At 39.9% G+C, this 18,480-nt stretch overlaps 1 protein-coding gene across 3 annotated transcripts in view; it reads right to left on the bottom strand.

The window, feature by feature from the left end:
- The window catches only part of SH3RF2 (SH3 domain containing ring finger 2), a 144,960-nt gene that overhangs the window by 59,644 nt on the left and 66,836 nt on the right, over positions 1–18,480 (bottom strand). For all 3 annotated transcript variants that reach the window (XM_074381260.1, XM_003920561.4, XM_074381257.1), the window contains exon 5: positions 12,251–12,565. In XM_074381260.1, the coding sequence (XP_074237361.1) occupies positions 12,251–12,565 (315 nt within the window). The remainder of the gene's footprint in view (positions 1–12,250; positions 12,566–18,480) is intronic.

The following is an 18,480-nucleotide window of genomic DNA, read 5'->3' as shown; positions in this document are numbered from 1 at the left end:
AGATAAAATGGTGCAATCACTTTTGAAAATTATTGGCAGTTACTTAAGCACAGAGTTACTATATGATCTAACAGTTCCACCTCTAGGTGTACAATCAGATGAAAGCATATGTTACAAATGTTCATAGCAGCATTATTCATAATAGTCAAAAAGTAAAAACAACTCAAACATTCATTGATGAGTGGATAAACAAAATGTGTTATATTCATACAATAGAATGTTATTTTCCCTAAAAAGGAATGAATACTAATACATACCATGATGTGGATAAACCTAAAAACATGTTCAGTGAAAGAAACCAGGCACAAATATCCAAATATTCGAATGCTCTGTGCTTCCACTTAAAGAAAATGTCCAGAATAGGCAAATCTATAAAGAAAGAAATTAATGTAGTGGTTTCCTAGGACTGGGGTTAGAGGAAATGGTAGTTTGAGAGGTGATGACTAAGAAGTGTGGGATTTCTTTTTTGAGTAAAGGAATGTTTAAAATTGACTATGGTGGTGAATGCTCAACTGTGTGAATTTATTGAAAGCCATTGAATTATACACTTAAAAAAATCCAAACCAAACCAAAAATCAAGTACTTAGTACTGCCTATGGAGTATTCTTGCCAAAAAAAATTGAGCCTGAAGCTGTCAAGCCTTTAGTTCTAACTATCAGTTTACAGAAAGTACAAGGGAGGCTGGGCATGATGGCTCATGCTTGTAATACCAGTACTTTGAGAGGCGTAGGTGGGTGGATCACTTGAGTCCAGGAGTTTGAGACCAGGCTGGCCAACATGGTGAAACCCCGCTTCTACTAACAATACAAAAATTAGCCAAGTATGGTGGTGCTGCCTGTAATCCCACCTACTTGGATGGGTGGGGTGGGAGGACCACTTGAACCTGGAAGGTGGAGGTTTCAATGAGCCAAGATCATGCCACTGTACTCCAGCCTGGGTGACAGAGTGAGACTCTATCTAAAAAAAGAAAAAAGAAAAAGAAATATGAGCTAGAGAGAAATGTGTTATCACTGCAAAAATGCAACCAGTAATATCCAGAATTTGGAAAATTCAAAAGGACAAGTGACTTTGTTTTTTTAATGTATATATGGTTAGGGGAGAAGGAGGGATGTGTAGAATTAAAAAAGCTGATAAGCAACTTTAGCGAAGTCTCAGGATACAAAATCAATGTGCAAAAATCACAAGCATTCTTAAACACCAATAAATAGACAGAAAGCCAAATCATGAGTGAACTCCCATTCACAATTACTACAAAGAGACCTAGGAATACAACTTACAAGGAATGTGAAGGAATACAACTTACAAGGAATGTGAAGGACCTCTTCAATGAGCACTACAAACCACTGCTCAATGAAATAAGAGAGGACAAAAACAAATGGAAAAACATTCCATGCTCATGGATAGAAAGAATCAATATCATGAAAATGGTCACACTGCCCAAAGTAATTTATAGATTCAGTGCTATTCCCATCAAGCTACTATCGAATTTTTTTCAAAGAATTAGAAAAAACTACTTTAAATTTCACATGAAACCAAAAAAGAGTGCATATAGCCAAGACAATCCTAAACAAAAAGAACAAAGCTGGAGGCATCACACTATTTGACTTCAAACTATACTATAAGGCTACAGTAACCAAAACAGCATGGTACTGGTACAAAAGCATATATGGACCAATGGAACAGAACAGAGGCCTCAGAAATAACATCACATATCTACAGTTATCTGATCTTTCACAAACCTGACAAAAACAAGCAATGGGGAAATGATTCTCTGTTTAATAAGTGGTGCTGGGAAAACTGGCTAGCCATATGCATAAAACTGAACCTGAAACCCCTTCCTTACACCTTATACAAAAATTAAACCAAGATGGATTAAAGTCTTAAACATAAGAGCTAAACCTAGGAGAAAACCTAGGCAATACCATTTAGGACATAGGCACAGGCAAGGACTTCATGAGTAAAACACCAAAAGCAATGACAACAAAAGGCCAAATAGACAAATGGGATCTAATTAAGCAAAAGAGCTTCTGCACAGCAAAAGTTACTATCATCAGAGTGAACAGGCAACCTACAGAATGGGAGCAAATTTTTGCAATCTATCCATCTGACAAAGGGCTAATATCCAGAATCTACAAGGAACTTAAATTTACAAGAAAAAAAAAACATCAAAAAGTGGGTGAAGGATATGAACAGATACTTCTGAAAAGAGGGTATTTATGCAGCCAACAAACACATGAAAAAATGCTCATCATCACTGAGCATTAGAGAACTACAAATCAAAACCACAATGAGATACCATCTCATGCTAGTTAGAATGGTGATCATTAAAAAGCAGGAAGCAACAGATGCTGGAGAGGGCGTGGAGAAATAGGAACGTTTTTTGCTGTTGGTGGGAGTGCAAATTAGTTCAACCATTGTGGAAGACAGTGTGGCAATTCCTCAAGGAGCTAGAACCAGAAATTCCATTTGACCCAGCAATCCCATTACTAGGCATATACACAACAGATTATAAATCATTATACTATAAAGATACATGCACATGTATGTTTTTTGCAGAACTGCTCACAATAGAAAAGACTTGGAACCAATCCAAATGCCCATCAGTGATAGACTGGATAAAGAAAATGTGGCACATATACACCATGGAATACTAAGCAGCCATAAAAAAGAATGAGTTCATGTCCTTTGTAGGGACATGGTTGAAGCTGGAAGCCATCATTCTCAGCAAATTAACACAGGAAGAGCAAAACAAACACTGCATGTTCTCACTCTTAAGTGGGAGTTGAACAATGAGAACACATGAACACAGGGAGGGGAACATCACACACCTGGGCCTGTTGTGGGGTAAAGGGCTAGTGAAGGGAGAGCATTAGGAAAAATACCTAATGTAGATGATGGGTTGATGGGTGCAGCAAACCACCGTGGCACATGTACACCTATGTAACAAACCTGCACATTCTGCACATGTATCCCAGAACTTAAAGTATAATATAATAATAATAATAAAATTTAGGAACCATATTAACCCAATGCAACATGTTTACTTCATTTTGTTCACATTTGAACAAACACTGAAAACATAAGCCAAATATAAAAATTTGAACACTGAATAATGTTTTTAAGGAATTGTTCTTTTTTTTTTTGAGATGGAGTCTTGTTCTGTGTCATTCAGGTTGGAGTGCAATAGTACGAATCTCTGCTCACTGCAACCTCTGTCACCTGGCTGTAGTTCAAGCCATTCTCCTGCCTCAGCATCCTAAGTAGCTGGGACTACAGGCATGCGCTACCATGCCCGGCTAGTTTTTGTATTTTTAGTGGAGATGGGGTTTCACCGTGTTGGCCAGGCTAGTCTTGAATTCCTGACCTCAAGTGTTCCATCCACCTCAGCCTCCCAAAGTGCTAGGATTACAGGTGTGAGCCACCGCGCCTGGCCTGTTCTTCATTTTTTAGTGTGTAATAACGGTATCATGATTATGTTTAAAATATTTTTAAAGAGACACTTGCTGAAATTTTTCCAATGAAATGATAATGATGTCTGGGCTTTGCTTTAAAATAACCCAAGAGGCAAGGTGGGCAGATCACTTGAGGTCAGGAGTTCAAGAAAACCTGGCCAACATGGTGAAACCCCATCTCTAATCATAACATAAAAATTAGCCAGGCATGGTGGTGCATGCCTGTAGTCCCAGGTACTTGGGAGGCTGAGGCAGGAGAATTGCTTGAACCTGGGAGGCAGAGGTTGCAGTGAGCTGAGATTGTGCCACTACACTTCAGCTGGGGCAACAGAGTGAGACTTCATCTCAATAAATAAATAAATAAATAAAATAATATCAAATACATAACCCAGAGGGGAGCAGGTGAATGAAAGGAGATAGATCTGGCCCATGAGTGGATAATTGCTGAGACTAGATTATGTGTACTTGAAGGGTTCATTATACCATTCTTTCAACTTTATATATATTTGAAATTTTCTGTTATAAAAAGTTCAAAAAATAATGATAGAGATTGAAAAGCAAACCAGCAACTGCTAAGAAAGTTTGACGGCTAAAAAATTTTTTAAATAACAACAATGAAAAGAAATGGTAGCCAAGCACTTTATATTCACTTTCTATTTTTTGATCTTCCCAACAAGCTTGTGAGTCAGAGGTTAACTCTCATCTTTTGAGGGGAAACAAGCTCAGAGTGGTTACTGATTAGTCCTACATCCCATCATTGGGTTGGAGAAGCGGTACCTGGGGAGGCTGGCGTGGTTTCTTCTGTAAAACACTGTTTCTCTGGGTGGCTCATGACAGTTCTTTACTCAGGGGGCTCTGGCAGAATAGAGAGAGAGGCAGGGGGCCTTCTGGTCCTTTCTTGCTTTCAGCCATCTGCCTGTGAACTCCTGCTAAGGCATTAACTGGTAATTTATGAGAAAGTTTAAGGGGCTATCTTCACCCAGGGTGTACACATTCAAAAAGTTAACAAACACGTTTCAGCCACTCAGTAGGCCCCATAAAAGGCACTATGGGGGCAGATAATGACAACATGGAACAGAACAATTGTAGGGATAAGTGTTCATCTAATGGTGCCTCCTCCCTTTTCTACCCACAACTCTTTGGGAGTACTCAGTGAGTTCTGGAGTACTCTGACAACATCACGTATGAGTATGGATTTGTTGAGTGAAAATTGTAAAATAAGAGAAATGTTTATCTTGAGAGATGTCATCATAAGACTATAAACATAGGGTTAATTTATCTCTGTAAATTATCTCAAGGAGGAGGATTAGCTAAGAATCTTAAATATAAATTTGCACTAGAAGGGTGTCCAAAGGAAGAAAACATGTATATTGGTACTAAGTAAAATAGTTTCTCATGGCAGCCCTGAGGACCATCCAGTTGGGTTGGGATTCCTGTGAAAGACAGTGACAAAGGAGTACCCTGGGCGAGGATCTGGATTTATAATAGTTCAAACTCCCAAAAATTACTTTATGCAGACTATTTCATATATGGGGTGAAAAGGACAGTCAGCTCTATAGACCTCAGAAGTCACCAGGGCACATGACAGTTCATCTTCCCAGATGAGGAGCCCAGGAAAGATGCTTGGATTTGTCATTATCATCCTGGCATAGGATAGAGGACGGTGGGGGAAGGAATCACATTCCTTACACTGACTTAAGTGAGCCCTCTCCCTCTTTTTTCTCTTTCTCTTATCTTTTTTTTTTTTCCGGGTAACAGAAGAGGGGTTTGGAAACTCAAGAGCACGTAAGTGAACAAAACATCAAACCTGCTCTTAAGAAAAAAATATTCAATTTTAAGCATGTTGATTAGATATACATGTGGTATTTATAGTGCCAAGAGGGTGTTATATGTTCTAACATATATGCTACAGCACAGGTATAAACAATGTGCTGTTAATACCAGAGAGATACATATAAGAGAAATAATTCTGCAGAAAAGGGGTGGCAAGAGCTTCCTTGAAGAAACAATATGCTTATAGGTCCTTGGGGTATGGATATGAGTGTAACAGAAGAATGAAACAAAAATAAATTCCAGAAGGGACAGCAATTATTTATTCAAAAAATATTTGTTCATTGCCCAGAATAATCCAGGCATTCTGCTGGGTACAAGGACAAAAAGCCATGAGGTGACCTAGTACATGCTGTGCATATAGGAATGTACACACACACTGTCCTTTTCTTTTCTTTTTTGAGATAGAGTCTTGCTCTGTCACCAGGCTGGAGTGCAATGGTGCTGTCTTGGCTCACTGCAACCTCTGCCTCCCAGGTTCAAGTGATTCTCCTGCCTTAGCCTCCTGGGTAGCTGGGACTATAGGCGCACGTCACCACGCCCAGCTAATTTTTGTATTTTTAGTAGAGACGGGTTTCCCATGTTGGCCAGGATGGTCTTGATTTCCTGACCTTGTGATCTGTCCACGTTGGCCTCCCAGAGTGCTAAGATTACAGGCGTGAGCCACCGTCCCAGGCTCAAACACTGTACTTTTGTGTGTATGCACATGTGTATGTCAGTGGACCTGGGAGTCCAGGGAGGTAAACTGTAGCCAGATAATGGAGAGTCTAGAATACCATACTAAAAGCTTACTTAGGGAAGGGAGCACAGGTCTTGCCTCAAGTCTGGGCCCTATTTCTACCCTTGCAATGTACAAATTACTTAATCTTTTTGGGAATTCCTAGCCAGCACAGTCAGGCAAGAAAGAGAAAGAAATAAAGGGCATCCAATTTAGAAAAGAGGAAATCAAACTATCTCTGTTTGCTGATGATTATACCTAGAAAACCCTAAACGCTCTTCCAAAAGACTTCTAGATATGATCAATGAATTCAGTAGTCTCAGGTTACAAAATCAAAGTACACAAATCAGTAGCATTGCTATACACCAACAACAAACAATCTGAGAATTAAATAAAGAACTCAATCCCTTTTGCAATAGCTATTAAAAATACCTAGGTATATAATTAACCAAGGAGGTGAAAGATCTCTACAAGGAGAACTGCAAAACACTGCTGAAAGAAATCATAAATGACACAAACAAATGGAAATACATCTCACATTCATAGATTGGAAGAAACAATATTGTGAAAATGACTATACTACTCTAATCTACAGATTCAGTGCAATTCCTATCAAAATACTAACATCATTTTTCACAGAATTAGAAGAAACAATCTTAAAATTCATACAGAACCAAAAAAGAGCCCAAATAGTCAAAACAATTCTAAGCAAAAAGAAAAAATCTGAAGGCATCACATTAAATGACTTCAAATTATACTACAAGGCTGTAGTAACCACAACAGTATGGTACTGGTATAAGAGTAGGCACATAGACCAATGGAAGAGAATCGAGAACTCAGAAATAAAGCCAAACACTTACGAACAACTGATTTTTGACAAAGCACCCGAAACTGTAAACTGGGGAAAGGACATCCTATTTAATAAATGGTGTTGGGAAAACTGGATAGCCACATACAGAAGAATGAAACTGAATCCTTATCTCTCACCATACACAAAAGTTAACTGAAGATGGATTAAAGACTTAAATCTAAGACCTGAAACCATAAAAAACCTAAAATGCAATTAAAAAAAAAATTAAAATCAATTAACTAATTTTTTCCTCAGCAATTGTATTTTATATTAGCAATGTGTTTCTCATCTATTTTGCATATGTGTACATATATAAAACATATTTCTCATATATAGCGCATATATAGAAATGTGTTTCATGTATATGTTTTATATACATACATGCACACAATACAAGGCAGTGAAGAACCAAAAAAAAAAAAAAAAAAAATCTAGAAGAAAACCTAGAAAACTTTTTCTGGACATGGGCCTAGGCAAAGCTTTTATGACTAAGATCACAAAAGCAAATGCAACAAAGACAAAAATAAATAAATGAAACCCAGGTAAATTTAAAAGCTTCTGCACAGCAAAAGAAATAATCATCAGAGTAAACAGAAACCTACAGAATGGAAGAAAATATCTGCAAATGATGCATTTGACAAAGGACTAATATCCAGAATCTACAAGGAACTCAGAAAAAGGTAAACAATTCCACTAAAAAGTGGGGTAAAGAAAATATATAAGATACAAGCAGCCAACAAACGTATAAAAATGCTCACTATCACCAGTTATCAGAGAAATGCAAATTAAAACCGCAATAAGTTACTACCTCACCCAAGTCGGAATTACCATTGTTAAAAAGTAAAAAAACAATAGATGTTGGCATAGATGTGGTGAAAAGGGAACACTTATACACTGCTGGTGGAAATTCAAATTAGTATAACCTTTCTGGAAAACAGAATGGAGATTTCTCAAAGAACTATAAGTAGATCTATCATTTGATCCCACTACTGGGTATCTACCTAGAGGATAAGAAGTCATTATAACAAAAAGATTCATAATTGCAAAGATAAGGAATCAACTGATATGTGGATAAAGAAAATATATTGTGCATATATATATACACCCATGGAATACTCAGCCATAAAAAAGAATGAAATAATGTTTTTTGCAACAACTTGGATGAAACCGAAGGCTATGATCCTAAGTGAAATAACTCAGCAATGGAAAACTGATAGTGCATGTTCCAAGTGAGAGTTAAGCTATGGGTATGCAGAGGCATACAGAGTGGTGTAATGGAAATGGGAGACTCAAGGAAGAGAGGGAGGGTAAGGGTGGTTAAGGGAAGAAAAATTATCTGTTGGGTACAATGTAGGCTGCTCTGGTGATGGGAACATTAAAATCTCAGACTTCACCACTATATGATTCATCCATGAAACCGAAAACCACTTATATCCCTAAAGCTACTGAAATAAAAAATTAAAATTAAAAAAAGGACTAAGAAAAATACCTAATCTTTCACTTCCAGAGTTTTCCCCTTTGGTAAAATGAGCATACCAATACCTACTCTGAATAGTTTTGAGGAGCGTCATATGTTTGTAAATCCCTTATGGTAGTTTCTTGGTTTTAGTGATCACTCAGTAATGGGATCTATTAATGGTTTGAGGAAGAGAAGTAGCCAAAGGGATTTTGGTTTGCAAGAGGTCATTATGGAGGCCATAACTGGAAGCATGGATGGGAGTGGGAGGGATTGGGCAGGATGAGGCAAAGTGATTGAGTGTGGGCTCTGGGAGGCCAGTGAGGAGGCCAGAGCAGGAGTCTAGGCAAGAGATGAGGACCCAAACTAAGGCTGTGAAATGGAATGGGCAAAAGCAATAACTATTTAGGTGACACAATCAGCTGACTGACTAGCTGAATGTAGGAGGTGAGGGAAAGAGAGCTTTCTAGTTGCACGGCAGTTCAGCTATTCTGGATCTGTAATACAGAAGGAGGAAGGCTGAGGGAGTGGGGCTGAAGGATTGGCGGGGAGGGGAAAGGGAAAGAGAGAAAGAGAGCATATTGAGGAGCAGAACTTCTTAGAAAAACAAGAATGCTTCATTGCTCTGCAAGTGTGGGAGGCAGGAGGTAAGCAGTCTCCACATCCTGAACCAAGTCAACTTTAGAATCTCCAGGGAGTGTCCTGCACATGTGACTTCCCCCAAAGAGGCATTTACTGAAGGACTTCTTTCTAACTTGTGTCATGTGTAGTTGACTTTCTTTGTCTGCAGGACTCTCCCAGAGACCAGCTGCCTTGGTTTCAGTCCACCCACTTAACTTCCTCCACTGCAGTTTTCCACAGATCTTACTCAGCAACTTCAGGTCTAATCCTGAATTGTGTTTGAGTGCCACTGTTTTTAGTCTGTAGTTGCAGTTCATCTGTGAGGTCATTTCCTGATGTTCTACCCGGAAGTTCCAAGTGGTTTCCCACAGGTGGAAAGACACAACGACAAAGGGGAAAAAATTCCTGACTCTGGCTTCTCATTATAAAGGGGCAGCAATTGCTCCCATTTGGGGTTTGAGGGACAATCCAAGACTTGTCTCTACCACAGGGGGAGAACAAGGCAGCAGCTTATTCTTGGTGCCATCAGCACCGTACACAATGTTTGGACGCAACTGGTAGGTCATGAGGAAACAGTAAATGGAAGCCTTTTTCAGGTGCAAAACACTTAGGACAAATTCTTTACTGAGGGGGCGGGTAGAGAAGAGAATGCTGGAAGGCCTTAGCATTGAAAAGGAGTCAAGTGAAGATGACCAAGAAAAGGGAGGCTGCAGACATCCAGGATAAACTACATGGGCATAACAATGTTGCTTAATGTGGTCTTGGTTGACAGCATAGTGTAATGACAAGAGCTTGTGTTCTAGAATTAGACAATTCTAAATTCAATCCAGACTCTTTACTAAATTACATGAGCTTGGCTTAATCATTTTTCTTTTGGGGCCTTAGTTACCTTGCTATAAAGCATTGATAATACCTCCCCTACAAAGGCTCTTACTACAGTTTTAGAATAGACAGCAGGACTTAGGAGACTGGCAGTCAAAGGAGACTTTTCCCATTATAGGATATCATTCTATTTATGTATCTATCTATATATCTACCTACTTACCTACCTACCTACGGATCCAACCAACTCGTATTAGTTTCAGTAAAGTTTGAGGTTATATTACTGTTCTTGCTTTGGTAGTAGAATCCCCAGTACTCACTATGGTTACTAGCACATCGTAAGCGTTCAACAGATGTTTATTGGCTGGAAGAGTTACATTCATCTGTAATCTTTCTTTAAGAAATTAATTCTTTCTCCAGTCTTCCCTAAGTATATGTCACTACCATCAGCTCAGCTATTTATGTCAAAAGTCTTGATTCCTTGATTTATTGAGCACCTGCTAGGGTCTAGGCACCATGTGGGTTGCTAGAGCAGGGGAGGTAGGAAGAGTGTGATGAGCTCGATCCAACCACAGCTCTCAAGAATGTTAGAGAAAAGGGAAGAACTTGTCATTTGTTCAACTTTCCGCTCATCTTTAGGTATAACTCATAAGTGGGCCATTTGAGTGTGTTTTTACAACCCTTGGACAAACATATAGAAATATAATCCACAGCCATCTGAATGGAGAAAAGGCTGCTGTGAAATGGTTCCCTGGTCATTGGATGTGTGAATGCCATACTCTGGAATTCTCACTCTTTGTGAAAACTACGAAGGAATAATGCTTCTTTTAACTCCTACTAGACTTCTCCCACTCCAGTCAAGCCTGTGTAGATGACATAAATGCCCAGAATAAGAATTTGAAACGCACACAGAAAATGACTCTTGGCTAAATCTTTTGTGATGCTAACTTAGAGCTGAGTGAGTTAGCTTATTTCTATTGAGTGTGGGCTGTACTTTATATATATTTCTATTGAGTGTGGGCTGCACTTTATATATCTATGACTATATATAAAGAATCGTTTCAAAAAATTTGGTGACTCTTTGGCTTAACTGTGAGTCACAAGGCTCCCATTTTAGTGTGTGTGTGTGTGAGAACTTTGGGCATAAAGCATATATTAATATGTGCTTGTAAAGAAGTGCAATGTGTATGTAGAAAGTTTTATAGTTTTGTTAAAGCAAGCGGAGTGTAATGGAGGAGAAAGAGAAAGCGTGTATGTGTGTGCATGTGGTGCAGGCGGTGGGCAGGATTACATGAGGAGCCAACTTCTTAGCGACCTGGACAGTGATATAAGACATGAAGAAGTGTTGTAAGAGGTGATTGTTTTCCTTTCAGAATAGCACACAGGTCTTTGAGGAGCCCTTGACTTTCTCTTTCCTCCTTGTCTTGTTAAAAAAGGATTAGAGTCCAACTAAGCCTTTTAATCCCAAGGTAGAAATTCATGTTTAAAAACAAGATTTACGGCTTCTTAAAAAAAATACATCAGTGCAAGTTGGGTTTTGTCCTTTCAAGTTGTGACCTGCATGGTCCCAAAGAATGTTTTCAGCTGAGTACCCAACATGTGGCTCTTCTTAATTACTTCGCCTCATACCTCCACTCCTTCATCTTTTGAAGTACCCTTCAACCTAAATAGCCATATGCTGCTAGAAATACTTCAGCTTCTGGATTGCCATGACCAACTCTAGGCTTATCTCTCTTCAGTTGGCAATACAGTGACCAGGGTTAACAACAATAGTATTAAGAGCTAATGCTTACTGGATGCTAAGTATATGGCAGGTATCATGGTGCTAGGCAGTTTACATGCATTATCTTATCAGGTTCTCCATCTGGAAACACCCAGGACTAGCTTCACCAGTGTGTGACTTGCATAGCCACACAGGTTTAATGCTCTGCTGTTCTCATCTTGAAATTCTTGATCATTTTTGAGCAAAGGACTTGTATTTTCATTTTGCACTGGGTCCTATAAATGTAGGTAACCAGTCCTAAGAACATTCAATAAGCCATAGTTTCTTTTTGTTTCTTTTGCTTTCTTTCCATCTGATGCCTAATACATTGCCAGAGGTTGGGATAGTGAATCTTAAATTGTGATGCCAAAACACCCTTGAGAAAATAGGTGCTATCGTCTTCTCAGACGGAAGTTCTCTAAGGGACAGGAACCATGTCATGGCACTCAGCAAGGGAAAGAAAAGTATCTGTGAGAATTTGGAAAATGCTGTTTAACCCCCCTAAACCTCAGTTCCCCCATCTGTAAAATGGGGATAATAGTAATAACACCTAACTCGCAGGCTGTTCAAGGATGAAAGGAAATGTTTATACAACTGTGACATGCAATACGTACGGCATTAGTTACTATCAGGGCATTCTGGATGCCCAGCAAGTACTAAACATCAAATATTGCTTGTGACATGTATGAATCACTTGCCCAACTCCAAAGTGCCCTCGTCCCAGGAGTTTCTTCCCTACCTGCCCCACCGAGCTGGAGGGAATGTCTGCTTTCTCCATGGGCTGGGTGATCACAGAGGGGTTGCTGGAGCTGATGAGCACTGGGGTGCTGATCTCTACCATATGGCGCCCCGAAGGAGAATGGACCATCCGGTTGAGAGTGTTCAAGGCTGTTGTGATGGAAAACTGCCCAGGCCCCTTCCTCCTGGACCCGGGGCCCCTACGGAGGGTGGATGTGTTGCCTCTGGAGGACGAGGACACCAGGGACAGGTTTTTTGTGCGGGATGACTGGCGACCTTTGTTCTTTTCTAGAAGGTGTCTTGCGGTGAGGTTTGGCTGAAAAGACAAAAGGTCCAATGAGAAGTTTGTCTTCTTGATTTAATGTGAGTAGCCAGTTCCTACCCACGCCCATGTGAAGCCAGGTCAGATGCCACCTCCTCAATCACTGGCTCAGATGCTCATTCCTTGGTGAGCACAGTAACAGCTTCCATCTTTTATCAGTGCATCCTCATGATTTTGCTCTATCAATGCATTCTCACAACTTTCTGGCAAAGTATTACTCTTTTACTGAGGTCCAAAGGGGATAAAAATAAGCCATGATGCTCTTTCCTGACTGAGAGTATTCTGTTTTTACCCATTTTCCCCAGTCATATCCAGCTCTTTTCACCTAGTGGGCTTCCTTCCTCTTCCTTTAGCAATCCTGGAATCCCCTTGCCCTTCCTGGTGCTCCCAGCAGCCCCTGTGCTTCCCAGTCATTGCATTTTTCACTCCAAACCACAATCCTTTTCTTGCCTTTCCCCCACTAGTCTGTAGGCTCCCTGGGTTGCAGGGACCTTCTTTTTCTACGCACGATTCTCTCCTGTACCCTAGAGTAGATACTTAGTGTTTGTGGAATAATGAGTGAATGAAGTTGCTCAAATTTATACATTTGATGTGTTTGAGTCAGAATATAAGTGCATTCAGTACCCCAAATCCTTATTCTAAGACTGCCTTTTACCATTTCCTTTAAATATGTTCATGTAATCACCATTCTTCCTTGTTCTATATCTCTTGGCCAGTGATGTGTTGGCAAAAAAGCTGTCCAAAAAAAAAAATAGTAGCAAGCAACAAAGAAAACAAGTCCTAATTTGTGGAGTTTTCCAAGCCACCAATGGTTTAACACCTGGCTGGCAAAATTCCTGAAAATGTAACAACCAGCTCTTGTGATCTAGTTCCAGCCAGCTCCAGTACACCACTGTGTTATGTCTGTCTTCCCTACTATATTGGTCAATTCTCACAAGAAATATATAATAATATTTTGAGTACCCTACTCACTGAGGGTCCCTGTATGTTCATTTTCTTTGGAAATCTGAAAAATGTTGACAAACAAGGGTTAGTGCAATAACTTTAAAATTTTAGAATGATTACCTAAATTTCCATTTTTGTTATTGTTACCAGCTGCCCTCTAAAACCACATCTCATTCTAATGTAGAAATCCAACTATAGAGGTAAAGGAAATTTGCCCATTAAAGGACTTTTTAGTGACAATGTGCAGAGGATTAAAATAGCTGAGATAGAAAGTTTTATTGAATATGGTTTTTTTGAGGAATAAATAAATAAATTTCTTAAAAAGAAAATTTTAAAGATGTGTTTCTTGCCTCAAGAAGCATATAATATTGTGAAAACCTCATCAAGTAGGGGAATGAGTATTATTGTGTCTACTTTAAAGATAAGGCTGAGGCCTGGAAGGGATGACTTATAAATGACAGAGCCAGCATGTAAACAAGAAAACATCATATAATAAGTGCTCTGATGTGAAAGAGAGTGACTGGGGGAGGAAGCTACTGTAAATTAGGGGGTCGAGGAAGATCTGAGAAGGTGGCATTTAAGCTGAAGCAACAAATGTCAACAAGGAGCTAGCTACGTAAAAATGGAGGTTAGAACATGCCCAAAGAGGCACTATAAGCTAGTGTGGAAGTCCTAAAAAGGGAAAGGGCTCAGCTTGCTTGAGAGAAAGACAGAAGAAAGAAACAGAGAGAAGGCTGGAACAGAGAATACGACGAGAAGATGATAAAAGAGGTTGCAGAGACAGGCAGGGGCCAGATCACAAGAGTCAGGGAGGGTTCCATTTTATTCTATGTATAATAAGAAGTCTGGCAGGACTTAGGTGGAGGAGTGATATGATCTGATTTATGCCTTTAAAAGCTCATGCTACTGTTTGGCAGTTTCTTAGAAAGTTAAACACACATTTAGCATCTGACCCAGGAATTCCACTCCTGAGTAATTACCCAAGAGAAAGGAAAACTTGTGCCCACTCAAAAACCAGTATGAAAATGTTTATAGCAGCTTTACGCATAGTTGCCAACAGTTGGAAAACAACTCCAGTGTCTTTCAAGAGGTGAGTGAACAAACTCTGGCACATCTATATGATAGAATACTACTCAGCATCAAAAAGGAATGAACTACTGATACACGAAACAGCATGGATAATCCCAGATGCATCATGCAAAATGAAGGAAGCCCGACTCCAAAAGCTACATTCTGTATGATTCCATTTACATGACATTCTGGAAAAAGAAACCTGCAGGAGCAGAAAACAGACTGGTGGTTGCCAGTGGTTATGAGTTGGGGAAGAAATTGACTGTAAAAGGGCAGCATGCGAAATTTCAGGGTGGCTATTGGAACTATTCTATGTCTTGATTGTGGTGTTGTTACACAATTGTATGCATTTATTAAAATTTATAGAACTGGATGTTAAAAAGAGTAAATTTTTCTGTATGTAAATTAAAAAAAAAAAAGAAATAAAAAGCTCGTTTTGGCTGTTATTTAGAAATGCCAGAACAGAAGTAGGGAGGCCAATTAAAAGTTATTGAAATTGTTTAGGCAAGCTCTGATGGCAGCCTGAACGAGGAAAAATGGCTTATAGGACCCAGGGCACCTGCCCCTCCATTGTTCACCCAGTAAAAGGGCAATATACTCTCTGAATTGAATTAGTAAAGTTCTTTATACAGCCATTCATGGCTATAATGAAAAAAGTTAATTTTTTCTGCTTCTGCCTAATTGTTCTGTCCCCAGGTGAGCACCACCTTCAGCTTTTCTAACATCAACACTGACAAAGGGCCCCTGGAGACTCTGCATCTGCCCTGTCCTCTGCCAACATGATTAATAGCTCTGTTGGGGAAGAATTACAGGTCTCTTAGATTTGCACCCACTCATTTAAAACAATATTGTTGAGGCTCAGTGGGCTGATCAAAGTTCATATAACCCAGGCAGGCTCCACTGGAGGAGTCCTGATAAGAATGAGCATAGGCTGAACCTTTGTTTTATCACCTTTTAATGTAGGTGCAATTCAATAAGTAAAATGATACATTAACAAGAAAAAGCCTGTTTATGCCAAAACACACACACACACATACACACACACACACTCTCTACACACACACACGCACACACTACACACACCACACACACACACACACACACACACACACACACACACACACACACCATGCTCATAAGAAAGACTCCCTTCTAATTGCTTTGCATGGCACTGGTAATTCAAAACTTATTTAAAGAGATCTCAGCAAGTGTTAGTCTTAATGAAATGACTGAAGTCAAAATTTAAGTGCTGCTTTAAAAAGCACAATTTAGATTTCAGGCAATTTTTGAAAACCAAGTTTCCAGATTAGAGCAACCACTTGATTATCTTTTTCCCCTTCAAGCAATTAGGAGAACAAATGAAGCACTGGCTAGTTTAATGATAATCCTGATGGTTTTTGTATTTGCTAATTTTAGAGGTGAAGTGGTAGGAAAGTGTATCCAAATGAATAATCATTAAATGGAGAAGTTTTAGGAAAATGGGTTTCAGAAATGGGTAATAAGATGAGTGGTGCCTCCCCCTCCCCACCAGAGTTATGAAGAAGCATCTCAAGATAATGCAGTAGACCAGGCAACAACTTCCATAAATACTTAGGTACCTCCTATGGGTCCAGTGAGGTGCTAATTGCAGCTGATCTCTGTCCTTGGAGAGTCAACCATTGTTTCTGAATCATAGTAACTTCCTTCTCAGAAAAGGCTCCTTCCTACCCAGCAGATGCCTCTGCCACTGACCTACATCCATAAATCAAAAAGTAGGGCTGTACTTGACCACTTATCTTCTCTATCCCTGCCTCTGTCAACCCCAAAGTCCCCTGGATTCTACCTCCTGAAACGTCCCTGAACCTCCTGGTCTAATCCACAGTCATCTAACTGGGCAATGCAGGAGCATCCTGACTGGACTTTCTGCTTTTTTCTCTCTCCTCAAATCATTCCTCCCACTGCAGCCAGGACAGTCTTTAAGAAATCCAAATCTGGTCACTTCGAAAAATCTTTCAATGGCTTCTATTGGCTTTTGGGTTGAATCCACACTTCTTATGATATGACAAATGCAATGAAACCCAATGTTTCATGTGTTCCCTTATACTTCTCAGCTGACTTGAAATCAGAGCAGGCTATGTAACTGATTCAGGCTAATGGGCTGTGAGTGGGAGTGACAGGTGTCACTTCTGAGATGAGGTGTTTAGTTGCTGATACAACTCACTCTTTTTCATACATCCCTACTGTGGAAACTAGGAAGTCTACCTGTTCCAGATGATACAGCTACAAGATGCACTACACACACACACACACACACACACACACACACACACACACACATACACCACACAAGCTACAAGATGCATTATCTGGAACAGGTGGACTTCCTAGTCTGGGTTCCTGAGTGACTATGTGAGCAGAACCCCTCATCATTCTGCACTACATGGAATGTAGGTGAGGAATAATATTTTTCTTTGTTAAGCCACTTAGACTTTGATGCTGTTTATTGCCATGGCATAACCTAGCCTATCTTGACTATACAGGATGGTTTACGAAGTCCTCTGTGATCTGCCTTACATTTACTTCCCTGGCTTCACTTTTTGTTCTTCTTTTATTCTCTAAGCTCCAGCTCTGGTACTTCCTTTTTCCCCTGGCTACACTTTACCTCCTCATTCTGCAGGACTTTTGCACATGCTACCTCCATTACCTAAAATGCTCTTCCTTCTATACTTACTTTTCTGTCAGATCTTGGCATAAGTGACATTTGCTGACTTTCTGCCCAGGTAAGTTGCATATCATAACTTCCTAATAGTTTCCTCTACTTCAGTCTTTTTTTTTCTTTTTTGAGATAGGATCTTGCTCTGTTGTCCAGGATAGAGTGTAGTGGCGCAATCACAGCTCACTGCAGCCTCGACCTCCTGGGCTCAAACAATTCTCCTGCCTCAGCCTCTGGAGTAGCTGGGACCAAGTGTGGGCCATCATACCTGGCTAGTTTATAAGTTTTTTGTAGAGATGGGAGTTTCACTATGTTTCTCAAGCTGGTCTCAATCTCTTGGGCTCAAGCAAACCTCCCACCTTGGCCCCCAATGTGTTGGGGTTACAGCCATGAGCCACTACAGTGGCTTCTTCAGTCTTTACATGATTCATCATACTTGTAACTACTGGAATACTTTCTGACTTTACAGTCTCTCAGGGCAGGAACCCATGTTTGTCTTGTGTCTTTTGAACTAGGCGCAGGTCCTGGCATAGCAGGCGCTCAATGAAAAATTAGTTGAATAATTAAATATATGTTTAGGACAGGGTTACACTGAATGGTTTGCTCTTTAATTTTTTTTCCCCTTGGGAGCTTTGACTACTTTCCAAATCATTTTCCATTCATTCACTTGTTAAGCTAATGTTTTAAAAACAGAGTGCCTGTTCTGTGTTAGGTTAGCCTGTGAAGTACGACTAATACACTTATCGGATATTCAGTGAGGTAAGAGACCATTGAGGGTTTAACTACTTGCTGAAATTTTGTAGAGAAAGTGGGTTTCTATTTGAGCCTTATAAAATAAGTGAAATTTGAACAGGTAAAGAGAATTGGCTGGTGTATCTGAAAGGGGCTCCAGCAAGAGAAAAAGCATTAGGAATGAGTTTATTAGAGGCAGTAAGAAGACCAGCCTCTCTGGACCCTTCCTCCAACCCTTCCTTCGACACTGATCGAGTAGAGGAGTTACAGAGAACCTTGAGAGCTGTGCAATGCAGGTTCATTTCAGAACCTGCTTTAGCTCTTATGATTAGAAGAATTGGTCGCTTCTCCATTGCGGTCTGCTCTGTTTCAAACCCTCCAACCCCCAGGGTGGACAGCACACCTTTTACATCTTTCAAAGCTTTCCACTACTCATTTTTAATGCTTTATGCATGTTAAACACCTAATA

Source organism: Saimiri boliviensis, chromosome 1 (genome assembly GCF_048565385.1).
Source record: "Saimiri boliviensis isolate mSaiBol1 chromosome 1, mSaiBol1.pri, whole genome shotgun sequence".
Taxonomy (NCBI): domain Eukaryota; kingdom Metazoa; phylum Chordata; class Mammalia; order Primates; family Cebidae; genus Saimiri; species Saimiri boliviensis.
Note: the sequence above shows the minus strand (reverse complement) of the source record. Positions and strands in the feature narration are given on the sequence as shown.